A 15,659-nucleotide genomic window follows, 5' to 3' on the forward strand; every position below is an offset into this window, starting at 1 on the left:
GAAAAAGTAATCCACTGTATGTTTTGTGAGGAAGATTGTATAAAATGCCGGGACACAGTATGACTAAATATGAAGTCTGATCTCAGAAAAGTGTTTATGGGACAATATTAACCCTTTGACTGTTTTCGACGTATAAATACGTCTTACGAGCCAATGTTTCTGACGTATATATACTCAATAATTCTAGCGGCTTCAAATCAAGCAGGAGAAAGCTGGTAGGCCCACATGTGAGAGAATGGGTCTGTGTGGTCAGTGTGCACCACATAAAAAAAATCCTGCAGCACACGTTGCATAATGAGAAAAAAAAAACTCTGATCGTTTTTTTGGAATAAAACGCTGACTTTGAGGTGTATTTTCGTATAGTATTTATCGTTGTATTCGCGTTTTCATGGTCTTAGGTGATAAAATGGAAAACATATTACAGAAATAGAGATGATTTTCATTACTTTGACGATGAAAACGACCTTGAAACTGAGCTCAAAGTAGCGGAAATGTTCGATTTTTACCAATGTTCAAGAGTAAATAAATCACACCACACGTCCAATACACGTCAACTGGGGAGTCTAATATTCTTTCACTAGTGCACTGATATTATTTATACCATTTTTACAATAATGCAGTAGTCTGCATAACAGTAAATTTTGTATTGTTTTGTATGAATAAAAAATCAAAATAGAAAGCAATAATAATATAAGAGGGGCCTAGAGGTGTGACTACTGAACAGATCATATGTTATTTTAGTGCCACGAATGTCTACCTTGTTTATTCTGGACCCTATTTTGAAATTGGCATCTTTCTTAGTTTGCGTGAAATTGGCCAAATTGCCAATTTCTGACCACCATATTGGGTAGTCCAAATTAGTAAATGGGAGGTTTCTTGTACTCAGCTGATAGATAAAATGGAGTTCTAAAGAAATAGCTATGAGTTTGGTCAACTGGAACAATGGAATTGGCTGAAAATAGGGCTCAAAGTCGGCGAAATCGCCGATACGCATATGTCGGCGAAATCGCCGATACGCATGTCGCCAAGACCGCTAACTTCGCGGGAGCATAATTCCATGAGTTTTCGACCAAATTTCGAACTTTTGGTGTCATTACCATCGGGAAAAGATTCTCTATCATTTCATAAGAAAAAATAATTTTTTTTTTCAAAAATTGAGCGACATAGAATGACAGTTTCAGAAAGGGGCCTGAAACAGTCAAAGGGTTAAGGATGGGACTCTTCAAAATTTTTGCCAATATATATATACCAACACCCAGTTTTAAGCTGATACCATGAAAAGTAGTTGGTATCCACCAATACCGATACTTTAGCACACCCCTAGAAAAGATGACTAGTGAACTGCCCATGAGCTGTATCAAAAGCTGAATTATCCCACTGAAATGTCTGGAAGCACCTAAGTGATTATTAATAATATATTTAACCCTTTTACTGTTTCGGTCATATATATACATCTTACAAGCCACTGTTTGGCGTATATATACTCATAAATTTCAGCGGCTTCAAATCAAGCAGAAATAAAGCTGGTAGGCCCACATGTCAGAGAATCGGTCTGTGTGGTCAGTGTGCACCATATAAAAAAAAAATCCTGCAGCACACAGTGCATAATGAGAAAAAAGAAACTCCGACCGTCTTTTTTAACCCTTAAACGGTCCAAACAGATCGACGTTCAAATTCGTAGTGCTACAAAAGTAGATCTACTTTTTTTACATATTTTCAAATATAACAAAAAAAAATGTAGATTAAAGTTTTTTTACACGTTTTCAAATGTAAAACAAAAAAGAAGATCTACATTTTTTTTACATACTTTCAGATGTTGAAAAAACGTATATATACGTTTGAACCGTTTAAGGGTTAATTAAAATGCCGATTATGTGGTCTATTTTCGTATAGTATTTATGGTTGCATTCTCGTTTTCTTGGTCTCATTTGATAGAATGGAAAACATATTATAGAAATAGAGGTGATTTTGATTGGTTTTATTATGAAAAGAACCTTGAAATGGAGCTTAAAGTAGGGAAAATGTTTGATTTTTGCCGATGTTCAAAAGTAAACAAATGGTGTCGTTTTCCAATAAATGTCCAAGTAGCCATTCTAATATGCAGTCATGAATGGGTTGACATTATTTATACAATTATTACAATATTGCAGTAGTCTACATAACAGTAAATCTTTTATTTTTTGTTTGAATAAAAATTCAAAATAGAAAGCAAGAGTAATATCAGAGGGGCCTGGAGACGTGACTGATGAACACAGAAAATGTTATTTTAGAGCGTTGTTCATTCTGGACCCTATTTTGAAATTGTCATTTTTTTCAATTTTCGTGAAATTGGCCAAATTGCAAATTTCTGATCACGTTACTGGGTAGTTGAAATCGGTAAATGGGCAGTTTCTTGTACTCAATCGATAGAACAAATGGAGTACTAAAGAAAAATCTATGAGTTTGGTTGACTGGAACAATGAAATTAGCCGAAAATAGGGCTCAAAGTGGGCAAAATTGCCGATTTGTAAATATTGCCGAGGTCGCTAACTTCGTGAGAACGTAATTCTGTCAGTCTTCCATCAAATTTCGTTCTTTTGGTGTCAATACAATTGGAAAAAGATTCTCTATCATTTCATAAGAAAAAATCATTTTTTTTTTTGGAAATTTTGCGACACCAGGAGACACCTTAGGATTTGGGGTTACGACAGTTAAGAGGTTAAAAAGACATGCTAAATTCATATGGGCAGTACAGAAAAAACTAAAGAGTTGTCAAAAAACTTTTTAAGTTTATTAGGAAATGAAGTGATACAGTATTAGAAATTACTCACTTCAGACAATACTGTATGTGAACTATTGTTATGGAGTAATGTTTTATCCAGGCAGCTACTACATGACAATAAAAGCTATATAATGTATTACTTTCCTATACAGGAGGGCTCTGCATATACAGCAACCTCTTTTCAGTGTTCCACATTTTCTCTGGCTTTCAACTGAGCCATTGTTCATTATGTTTGGTGCTTTTACTGCTTTTCCACCATTTTCATGCAACAGTTGCGTAGGGGAAGGGTGACTGGCACCATATTTTATGGTAAGTACTATGCATTTATTTTACTTTTTTTTTTTTTTTCAACAAGTCGGCCGTCTCCCACCGAGGCAGGGTGACCCAAAAAAGAAAGAAAATCCCCAAAAAGAAAATACTTTCATCATCATTCAACACTTTCACCACACTCACACATTATCACTGTTTTTGCAGAGGTGCTCAGAATACAACAGTTTAGAAGCATATACATATAAAGATACACAACATATCCCTCCAAACTGCCAATATCCCAAACCCCTCCTTTAAAGTGCAGGCATTGTACTTCCCGTTTCCAGGACTCAAGTCCAACTATATGAAAATAACCGGTTTCCCTGAATCCCTTCACTAAATATTACCCTGCTCACACTCCAACAGATCGTCAGGTCCCAAGTACCATTCGTCTCCATTCACTCCAATCTAACACGCTCACGCACGCTTGCTGGAAGTCCAAGCCCCTTGCCCACAAAACCTCCTTTACCCTCTCTCTCCAACCCTTTCGAGGACGACCCCTACCCCGCCTTCCTTCCCCTATAGATTTATATGCTTTCAATGTCATTCTACTTTGATCCTTTCTCTCTAAATGACCAAACCACTTCAACAACCCCTCTTCTGCTCTCTGACTAATACTTTTATTAACTCCACACCTTTTCCTAATTTCCACACTCCGAATTTTCTGCATAATATTTACACCACACATTGCCCTTAAACAGGACATCTCCACTGCCTCCAACCGTCTCCTCGCTGCTGCATTTACCACCCAAGCTTCACACCCATATAAGAGTGTTGGTACTACTATACTTTCATACATTCCCTTCTTTGCCTCCATAGATAATGTTTTTTGACTCCACATATACCTCAATGCACCACTCAATTTTTTTCCCTCATCAATTCTATGATTAACCTCATCCTTCATAAATCCATCCACCGACATGTCAACTCCCAAGTATCTGAAAACATTCACTTCTTCCATACACCTCCTCCCCAATTTGATATCCAATTTTTCTTTATCTAAATCATTTGATACCCTCATCACCTTACTCTTTTCTATGTTCACTTTCAACTTTCTGCCTTTACATACATTCCCAAACTCATCCACTAACCTTTGCAATTTTTCTTTAGAATCTCCCATAAGCATAGTATCATCAGCAAAAAGTAACCGTGTCAATTCCCATTTTGAATTTGATTCCCCAAAATTTAATCCCACCCCTCTCCCGAACACCCTAGCATTTACTTCCTTTACAACCCCATCTATAAATATATTAAACAACCATGGTGACATTACACATCCCTGTCTAAGACCTACTTTTACTGGGAAGTAGTCTCCCTCTCTTCTACACACCCTAACCTAAGCCTCACTATCCTCATAAAAACTCTTTACAGCATTTAATAACTTACCAACTATTCCATATACTTGCAACATCTGCCACATTGCTCCTCTATCCACTCTATCTTATGCCTTTTCTAAATCCATAAATGCAATAAAAACTTCCCTACCTTTATCTAAATACTGTTCACATATATGCTTCAATGTAAACACTTGATCTACACATCCCCTACCCACTCTGAAACCTCCTTGCTCATCCGCAATCTTACATTCTGTCTTACCTCTAATTCTTTCAATTATAACCCTACCGTACACTTTTCCTGGTATACTCAGTAAACTTATTCCTCTATAATTTTTAGTCTCTTTTGTCCCCTTTCACTTTATATAAAGGGACTATACATGCTCTCCGCCAATCCCTAGGTACCTTCCCCTCTTTCATACATTTATTAAACAAAAGTACCAACCACTCCAACACTATATCCCCCCCTGCTTTTAACATTTCTGTCATAAGAACATAAGAACGAAGGAACACTGAAGCAGGCCTACTGGCCCATGCGAGGCAGGTCCAAGTCTCCTACCGGCTTATGCCAATGCACCCAACCTAGTCAGGTCAGGTCACATTGACTTAAGGGAGGAACATGGCAACCGACCTGGTAGCACAAGCTATCAGGTCCAACTCACACTCACCCACATCCACTCATGTATTTATCCAACCTATTTTTAAAGCTACACAACGTTCTGGCCTCTATAACTGTACTTGGGAGTTTGTTCCACTCATCCACAATTCTATTACCAAACCAGTGCTTTCCTATATCCTTCCTGAATCTGAATTTTTCCAACTTAAAACCATTGCTGCGAGTCCTGTCTAGGCTAGATATTTTCAGCACACTATTTACATCCCCTTTATTTATTCCTGTCTTCCATTTATACACCTCAATCATATCCCCCCTAATTCTACGTCTTTCTAGAGAGTGAAGATTCAGGGCTCTCAGTCTATCCTCATAGGGAGGGTTTCTGATACATGGGATCAACTTTGTCATCCTCCTTTGTTGGTTTAGAAAGACACGTAAGCAAACACTACGACATATTTATTAGAAAACGTTTCGGTCCTGGGACCTTGATCACTTATCAAGGTCCCAGGACTGAAACGTTTTCTAAACCAACTTGTCGGTATTTATTACCAAGGTTTATACCATCCTCCTTTGTACATTTACACACGTGTTTACACACGTGTTTACACACATGTGTTTACACACATGTATTTACACACGTATGTAAACACATAAGAACGAAGGAACACTGAAGCAGGCCTACTGGCCCATGCGAGGCAGGTCCAAGTCTCCTACCGGCTTAAGCCAATGCACCCAACCTAGTCAGGTCAGGTCACCTTGACTTAAGGGAGGAACACGGCAACTGTCCTGGTAGCACAAGCTAATCAGGTCCAACTCACACCCACCCACATCCACTCATGTATTTATCCAACCTATTTTTAAAGCTACACAACGTTCTGGCCTCTATAACTGTACTTGGGAGTTTGTTCCACTCATCCACAACTCTATTACCAAACCAGTACTTTCCTATATCCTTCCTGAATCTGAATTTTTCTAACTTAAAACCATTGCTGCGAGTCCTGTCTAGGCTAGATATTTTCAGCACACTATTTACATCCCCTTTATTTATTCCTGTCTTCCATTTATACACCTCAATCATATCCCCCCTAATTCTACGTCTTTCTAGAGAGTGAAGATTCAGGGCCCTTAGTCTATCCTCATAGGGAAGGTTTCTGATACATGGGATCAACTTTGTCATCCTCCTTTGTACATTTTCCAGAGCATTTATATCCATTCTGTAATACGGTGACCAAAACTGTGCAGCATAATCAAAATGAGGCCTAACCAAGGATGTATAGAGTTGAAGAACAACCTGAGGACTCCTATTATTTATGCTTCTTGATATAAAGCCAAGGATTCTATTAGCTTTACTGCGAACACTTATGCACTGTTGTCTTGGTTTCAAATTACTGCTAACCAGAACTCCTAAATCATTTTCGCAATCCGTAATATTAAGATCTACATTATTTAGTTTATATGTGGCATGGTTATTGTCCCGTCCAACATTTAGAACTTTGCATTTGTCTATATTAAACTGCATCTGCCACCTCTCCGACCACTGCATCAGTCTACTCAAATCTTCCTGGAGTGCTCTAATGTCCTCGTCAGAATGAATTCGACGGCCTATTTTGGTGTCATCGGCAAACTTGCTGATGTTGCTCTTTATGCCCTCATCTATGTCGTTTATGTATATTGTGAACAGCAGGGGGCCCAACACTGACCCCTGTGGAACACCGCTCGTGACGCTTTCCTACTCTGATTTCTCCCCATTTATGCAAACTCTCTGCTGCCTATTTGTCAACCATGCCTCTATCCAGGAAAAAATTTCTCCTCCTATTCCATGTGCCTTAATTTTCCTCAATAGTCTCTGATGTGGGACCCTATCAAAAGCCTTACTGAAGTCCATGAACACAATATCATATTCATTACCATGATCTACCTCCTCAAATACCTTAGTGAAAAAAGTTAACAAATTCGTAAGGCAGGAACGCCCCTTTGTAAAACCATGCTGAGATTCATTGATTAATTTATGCTTTTCAAGGTGGCTACGAACTGCCTCGGCAATTATTGATTCCATAAATTTTCCCACTATGGAGGTTAGGCTTATTGGTCTATAGTTTGAAGCTAAGGACCTGTCACCTGCTTTGAAAATAGGTATCACATTTGCCATTTTCCACTTATCTGGCACCATGCCAGTTTGTAGTGATATGTTGAAAAGATTAGCCAAAGGTTTGCTAAGCTCCACTTTACATTCCTTTAGAACCCTTGCATACAGTTCATCAGGGCCTGGGGATTTGTTAGGTTTTAATTTATCTATTTGCCTAAGGACCATGTCACTTGTGACCCTAATCGTGCACAGTTTATTATCGTCCTGTTCCACATAATTTATCATTTCTGGAATATCGCTGGTATCCTCCTGTGTAAAAACTGAGAGGAAGTATGTGTTAAAACTTCTACACATTTCCTTATCACTGTCAGTGAGCTGACCCGAGGAACTTTTGAGTGGGCCTATCTTGTCCCTGATCTTACTTCTGTATACCTGAAAGAATCCTTTTGGGTTAGTCTTCGAATCTCTTGCAACTTTAACCTCATAATCTCTTTTTGCTTTTCTAATTCCTTTTTTTATTTCTCTCTTTAACTGAATATATCGATTTCTTAATTGCCCCTCTCCTCTTTTGATTTGCCTATATATGCCTCTCTTTTGACCAATTAGATATTTTAATCTATTGTTCATCCATTTAGGATCATTTTTGTTTGATTTGATTTCCCTATTTGGAACATAATTTGACTGAGCAGCTAGAACTATGCCCTGGAAAGCGTCATATCGGCATCCATCACCACCCTTAGTCAGGTCATTCCAGTTCAGCCCACCTAAGTAATTTTTCAGTCCTATGAAATCAGCCAAGCGGAAGTCAGGGACAGAGACTTGATTGCCATTATTAGGGGAATTCCATGATATATTAAAATTGAGTGATTTGTGATCACCCTCCCCAAGGTCATCATTAACCTCAAGATTATTAATTAGTGTTTCCCTACTGGCAAGAACCAAGTCAAGGAGGTTATTTCCCCTAGTTGGCTCTGTCACAAACTCTTTCAAAAAACAATCCTGGACCGTATCAAGAAAGTCACCCGACTCCATATTTCCTGTCAAATTGCTCCAGTCAATCTGTCTATAGTTGAAATCTCCCATTAGCACAACATTTTCGTTTGTAGATGCCTTACGAATTTCGTCCCATAGAAGTTTACTGCACTCTCTATCAAGATTTGGGGCCCTGTAAATCACACCCAAAATTAGTTTTTCTCGGCCCTCGAGAAGCTGTAACCAAACAGATTCAGTGGCTGACGCTTCTAATTTTATATCTTGTCTAACACAACAATTTAAATTGTCTCTGACATACATCACTACTCCACCACCTTTCCTGTTGACCCTGTCAGTGTGGAATAATTTATAGCCTTGTATGTGACATTCAGAGGGCATCTCTCTATCTTTCAGATTGAGCCAGGTCTCTGTTATAGCAATAATATCTATGTTTCCTGCACTTGCAATTAATCTTAGCTCATCTATCTTATTTCTTACACTCCTGCTATTAGTATAGTAAACCTTAAGGGAGCTAGTCCCTTGCTGCCCTCTGCTGTCCCCCTTTGTTTGCTGACCTGATCTATTGTTTTTATTTATAACCTCATGCTGAATGCCTTTTATACATTTACTGTTTCGAACCCTAGTGTTGCAACCTGCTTGTTTCCCACACACACCCATACCTCTATCTTCTATCAGTTTAAAATCATAGGCATTTCACCAATGGCTTTCTCAATCGAGTCTGCAAGTGCTACCACCCCAGCCCCAGAGAGATGTACCCCATCCCTTGCATACATATCATGTTTGCCATAAACGTTGTTCCAGTTGTCAATGAATGGGATTGCAAGTTCCTTGCAGTATCTGTCTAGCCAGCAATTTACACCAATTGCCCTAGACAACCATTCATTTCCTACTCCCCTTCTAGGCAAGATGCTACATATGATTGGGATCCCTCCCTTAGACTTAATAAAATCTATAGCTGACCTGTACTTATCTAGCAGCTCTTCTCTCCTACCCTTCCCAATATCATTTCCACCAGCACTGAGACAGATAATGGGCTTGTTCCCATTACCTGACATGATATTATCCAGCCTGTTGACTATGTCCCCAACACCAGCTCCAGGGAAGCACACTCTATCTCTCATCTTCTTATTCCTATTACAAAAAGCATGGTCAATATATCTTACCTGAGAGTCACCAACCACAAGAATGCACTTACCTCCATTAGCAGGGGCAGTAGTACCCTTACCTTCACTGGCCACTGAAGTACATTCATCCTGAAGAACAGAGAAGCGATTTCCTACCTTCAGATCTTCACTCTTAACTTTCCTTACTCTGATGTGCCTCCCATTACTGTGAACCACTCGCCACTTGTAGCAGGTACTGGGCTGCACCTCACTGCTGGTAGCCGTTGCTACCTCCCCACCTACAGCCTCCTCACAGTGAGAGACAGACTGCACCTCACTGCTAGAAGCCTCATTTCCCACAACTCCAGCCACCTCACACTCTCTCCCAGACCCGTTGAGGTGGACCTTCAGCCTCCTAATCTCCTCCTGGAGAAGCAAGACCTCCTCCTTCAACTCTCCAACCTCAATTTTTAAAACACTGCAGAAGCAAGCCATGCTTTGTAACTCAAGCCATGATCCTATCAGTTCCAGCTGCTTTACCCCCTTTCATTCTACGCAATGCCTCACGTACCTCCCCCACACTTACATTCTGCTCTTCTTCACTCCTAAAAGATGGTATACCTCCCTGACCAGTGCATGAAATTACTGCCTCTCTTTCTTCCTTAACATTTAAAAGTTCCTCAAAATATTCTTGCCATCTACCTAATACCTCCATCTCCCCATCTACTAACTCCCCTACTCTGTTTTTAACTGACAAATCCATACTTTCCCTAGGCTTTCTTAACTTGTTTAACTCACTCCAAAATTTTTTCTTATTTTCATTAAAATTTCTTGACAATGCCTCTCCTACTCTATCATCTGCTCTCCTTTTGCACTCTCTCACCACTCTCTTTACCTTTCTTTTACTCTCCATATACTCTGCTCTTCTTATAACACTTCTGCTTTGTAAAAACCTCTCATAAGCTACCTTTTTCTCTTTTATCACACCCTTTACTTCATCATTCAACCAATCACTCCTCTTTCCTCCTGCCCCCACCCTCCTATAACCACAAACTTCTGCCCCACATTCTAATACTGCATTTTTAAAACTATTCCAACCCTCTTCAACCCCCCTACTACTCATCTTTGCACTAGCCCACCTTTCTGCCAATAGCTGTATTGAGCACTTAATATATAAAGTGTTAACATGTTATCAGGCATTTTAGATGCATTCAATTATGAAAAACTGCTCTTTTCCAACCTGAAGAGGGTTGGTAACCTAAGAGCTGTACAAACAGGGCCCTTCTGTACTTCTATTTCAAATCTTATATGAGGTTGTTTGGTGTATCCAATTAGGTAGAAACAAAACAAGGAAGGATCCATTAATATGATTTACCAACCTGGGGTCACAACACATGCAAACAAAAGGATAGGTGAGGTATGTCAGCAGACAGGATGTATATGTTATATCTGTTCAAAGTGCATTTTAATTTAAATAACCATGAAGTTCCAATTTTCTAGAGTAATGCTGACCACTTTATTAGTAAATAACAATGTATTATACCAAAAGAAAAATATCTGGCAACAAACACATGTACATTTGTTGTGTTGCTACACAAAAATAAGCTAGATACAATTTACTGTTTGTTTTCTTTTTTTCTTTTATCAGGTTTAAAACCAATCAACTATATAAGGATCATTAAAGCTGAAAGTCATCTGTATATTACCAGTGGAGGATATTTTAATATCTGTAGTAGTTATTAAAGTAAACTCTCAGTGTATATACCCTGAAAGATAAGTATATATACCCTTGACAATTCATTGTACAGAAAGATTGATTCACAGCCACTTACACCAGCCCTTATTACAGACACAGAATTCACTGCTAAACAAACTATTTCTTTGTGCAGTATAGAAAATGTAGCTTGTATGTAATAAAATATTAAGCACAAAAGAAAGCCACTAGCATGCATTTCAGGTAGACTAATCCTAATGCTTATAGACTACTTAAGACTAGACATGAGTTATTGAGTGGTAACATACACTTGATATGAATTACAGGGACTTGTACAGATCACACACTTACCGTATGTTATATAGCCCTTATTATCTTGATCGGCTTGCTTAAATATTCGTGTAGTCTCTTCTGGTGTCATATCCAAGGAAGCTCGAAGAGCTTTAACAAGATCATCAAGAAGAATATGACCTTTACCCCCCCGATCAAAAAGTTTAAAAGCCCACTTGAGAGTATCTTCTGTGTTGGCTGGCTCTGAATACTGACAGTATCCTACAAGATATTCACGAAAATCAATGGTACTCGAGTTGTCCTGAAAAGAAAAAAATAGTATTCAATTATTTACCATAACATATTCATTAAGAAATGAGACTAGTTACAGGTATATACCATCTAAAAGTTTAACATTTAATGATCTAACAAGTTATTATTCTTATAGTCATGGATGTCCTCAGTTCTTCTCTGTGTAACATCTTGTATTTAAAAAATTTCCACATTACTTGACCTATTTTTACCAAAAAGAAAGAGATAAAAGTTGATTAATAAAAAACTCTGAAGTAATAGTATCTCCAACCTTTAGCCAAAGGGAGTAAAGTATAACCTCAAACTAGAGTGACTCTTGGAATGAGAATTATTGATGCCTTGCTGGCATACGTCAGGTATGGAATACAAGTAGGGAAATAAGACTAATCAATATAAGTAATCAGCCCTGACAAAGCAACTACTGATGCTTCTTTGTTAGGCTGTGTGAGTGTGAGGATGTGTTGGGGACCCCTTACACCCCACAAAGAAAGTTTCAGAAAGAAAAAGATAAAATGATATGATACTTTCCTGATGGGAATACCAATTTCTTACCTTATCATACAACTTAAACAGCTCAACAAGGGCTGGTTCGGATTCAGGGATGCCTAAATATTTTGCAAAGTCTGTGAGTGTGATTTTTCCTTCACTGATGGCAATATCTGCATACTGACTCAAAAGTTTTTCTTCAACATTCTTCAGATTCAAACTGAAATTTAAATAACGATATGATATAATCTGATATGACAAAGAAAATATTGTACATGTTATACAGTATGTCTTTCATACTGTAGTACATATATCGTAAATTACTTAAAGTGGGATTAATATGAGGTAAAAGTTTCATTAGACACTGTAATATTGTAGGAAAAAAAAGTAGACATTAGAAACTGGATAAGATAAATGAGAAATAAACTAAAGTATGAGGTAATGCTGTGAAGCCTTTGGTAACTGGAAAATATAAACTGTTTCCCCCACCTTCAGAGGGGTGATGCCAGTGAAGGATTTTTGATTTAAGGAACTGAAGCACTCTTACCCTTCCTAGGGCCAGACCTAATTATCTTCCATTTCCCAAGTGTAGAGTAGCCCCATTAAAGATATACATTCACCATTATTCATTCAATATCTATCTTGCCAGAAAAATAGATATCATAATTCAAATGACCTACTGAGCTGTATCATCTCTGCCCCTCCTTCAGAGTGCAGGCACTGTACTTCCCACCTCCCAGTTTGCTTCCCTGAATCCTTTAATAAATGTTACCTAGCTCACACTCCAACATCACATGTGATCTCACATACTCTCACAAGCCTGCTGGATGCTCAAGCCCTGGCATTCAGAACCTAATTTACCACCTCCTTCCAGTCATTCCTGGGATGACCTTTACCCCTCCTTCCTTCCATCCAGTTTGCATACCTTCCTAAGCCTATCCATCCTATCCCTCTCTATCCTCTTTATATGCCCAAACCATCTCAACAAGCTCTCATCAGTTCTCTTAATTCTGTCTTTGTGATCCCACACTGTCTTCTAAGGTTTACACTCCAAATTCTTTACATGATATTCACATCACAAATCACTCTCTCAAACATGCCATCTCTACTTCCTCTACCCACCTCCTCAACGTAACATTCAAAGCCCAATCTTTACACAAAGGTGTTGGTACTATGATACTCTAGTACGTTTCCCTTTCTGCCTCCACAGATAAAACTTCTTGTGTTGAATGATGGTGAAAGTGTTTCTTTTTTGGGTCACCCTGCCTCAGAGGGAGACAGTGGTATGTTGAAAAAAAAAAAAGAGTAAAGTTCTTTCCATAGATACCTTAACACACTACCCACATTTTGTTTTCCATCTATTCTATGGCTTATATAATCTTTCACAGACCCATCTATCAACAAGTCCACTTCCAAATACAACCATTTTCTTTCAATTCCTTCCATCCAATACATCCAACTTTTCATTGCCTAGACTTTATGTTACTCTCAATATCTTGCTCTTTTCTTTTTACTTTCAATTTTCTTCTTTTGCATACCCCCGAAATTACTTTTCCAACCTTTGCACCTTATCTTCAATATATATTAAAAGACTCATATCATTGGCAAAGAGTAACTGTGACCACTTGCACTCAGCACTATTTTTATTTTTAACACACTGGCCATCTCCCACTGAGGCAGGGTGACCCAAGAAAGAAATGCTTGCATAAAGCTTTTCTTCTTTTATAAGAACATGCACCTTGTTCATAAACAAGGATGCTGAACACAAGCTCTGTTGTTCCATACACAAGTCAGCTGGATATCAAAAGGCAACTTTGACAGGTTCAAACCAATCAACTTCAACAAGGAATATGTAAGTTTAAGTACCAGGCAATGTTGCTGGGTTGCATCAAATTTATCATCTTTTAATTCCACACCACTACCGAACACCCTATCATTCACTCTTACAGCTCCATCTATAAATATGTTGAACACTATATTAATAAATATATATTATGAACACTGGAGCAAATATTCTTCAGTGTTCACAAGTTTATCCTGTATTCTTACTCACCCAAGCCGATGACGAAGTTTTTGATACTCACCCAAGCCGATGACGAAGTTTTTGAAATTCAATTAGTCCAGTTTGACAGGGAAGATTCTTGAGTTTAGCCTTGTACATTAATCGACAATCATCGTAAGTATAATCAGCCACAGGAACACCAAGGGCACTGTGGAAAAAAAAAAAAGAACATTTTCATACATTAAGGTCATGATTTTACATGACTCATTCAATTTTCACACAGTCAAGAGTTATTTAATTAAAATACTAAGCAAAGAAGGAAACTGTGAGAGTTGAAGAGCTTTGACCAATGAGACTGCTCAGTGCTCTTGGCAATTAAAAGTAAATATGAACTTATATGGGAACACCCAAGATAAAAAAATGTAACAAAAATCACCCATCTCAAAAACTAATAAATTCTATCTACCAACAAGGTCACAGAAAAAGTTACTAATGTGTGCAAAAGCAATGTTATGGATGTTGAGTGCTAGGGGTTGGAGCATCCAACAAGAGTTAATGAGCTTTTCACACCATACCTGGAGTATACCTGGAGAGGGTTTCGGGGGTTAACGCCCCTGCGGCCCGGTCTGTGACCAGGCCTCACAGTGGATCAGGGCCTAATCAACCAAGCTGTTACTGCTTTCTGCACATAGACTGACATACGAACCACAGCCTGGCTGGTCAGGTACTGACTTTAAGTGCCTGTCCAGCGTCCTCTTGAAGACAGCCAGGGGTCTATTGGTAATCCTCCTTATGTATGCTGGGAAAAAGTTGAACAGTCTTGGGCACCTGACACTTATTGTGTTATCTCTTAGTGTGCTCGTGGCACCCCTGCTTTTCTTTGGGGAAATGTTGCACAGCCTGCCAAATATTTTTTTTTCATAGGGAGTGATTTTGTGTACAAATTTGGTACTAATCCCTCTAGGATTTTCCAGGTGTATACCGTATCTTTCCCGCCTGCATTCCAGGGAGTACAAGTTAAGGAACTTCAACCATTCCCAGCAATTTATGCGTTTTATCATAATTATGTGTGCTGTAAAGGCTCTCTGTACACTATCCACGTCAGCAATTTCATCTGCCTTGAAAGGCACCATTAGTGTACAGCAATATTCCAGCCTAGAGAGAATAAGCAACTTGACGAGAATCATCATGGGCTTTGCGTCCCTAGTTGTGAAGGTTCTCATTATCCATCCCATCATTTTTCTAGCAGATGTGGTGGATATATTGTTATGATCTTTGAAAGTGAGATCCTCTGACATTATCATTCCCATTAGTTTTTCGTTCTACTGTGTGGTTGGAATGTGTTTTAAACTGCGATACAAGTGATTTTTATGACCTGATGTGCTGTTGAAGTGTGAGGAAGGTAACATTTATTAAGGTATTCAAATAAGGTTAGCTGGACTTGAGTCTTGGCGGTGGGAATTAGTGCTTGAATTCTAAAGGAGTGTTAGAAATGTTACAGTTCAGAGGGTCATCTGAACTGCAATACCTGTACACTTCTAACAAGACAAGCTATTGAAAGAAAGATAGTGATATTTACTTTTATTTGGTGTCTCTCCTTATCTTGATGGCAGACAGCTGATGTATTAAAAAAATATTATGAGCCACTCTTACCTCTCACAATCAGCAGCAAGAGA

General features: G+C 38.5%; 1 protein-coding gene across 2 annotated transcripts in view; it reads right to left on the reverse strand.

Annotated features, from left to right (window-relative positions):
• The window catches only part of LPCAT (lysophosphatidylcholine acyltransferase), a 165,999-nt gene that overhangs the window by 14,714 nt on the left and 135,626 nt on the right, over positions 1–15,659 (reverse strand). For both annotated transcript variants that reach the window (XM_053793771.2, XM_070098902.1), the window contains exons 7-9: positions 14,066–14,191; positions 12,048–12,201; positions 11,265–11,505 (exon numbers count right to left, since the gene is read on the reverse strand). In XM_053793771.2, the coding sequence (XP_053649746.2) occupies positions 11,265–11,505; positions 12,048–12,201; positions 14,066–14,191 (521 nt within the window). The remainder of the gene's footprint in view (positions 1–11,264; positions 11,506–12,047; positions 12,202–14,065; positions 14,192–15,659) is intronic.

Source organism: Cherax quadricarinatus, chromosome 65 (genome assembly GCF_038502225.1).
Source record: "Cherax quadricarinatus isolate ZL_2023a chromosome 65, ASM3850222v1, whole genome shotgun sequence".
NCBI classification, from domain to species: Eukaryota; Metazoa; Arthropoda; class Malacostraca; order Decapoda; family Parastacidae; genus Cherax; species Cherax quadricarinatus.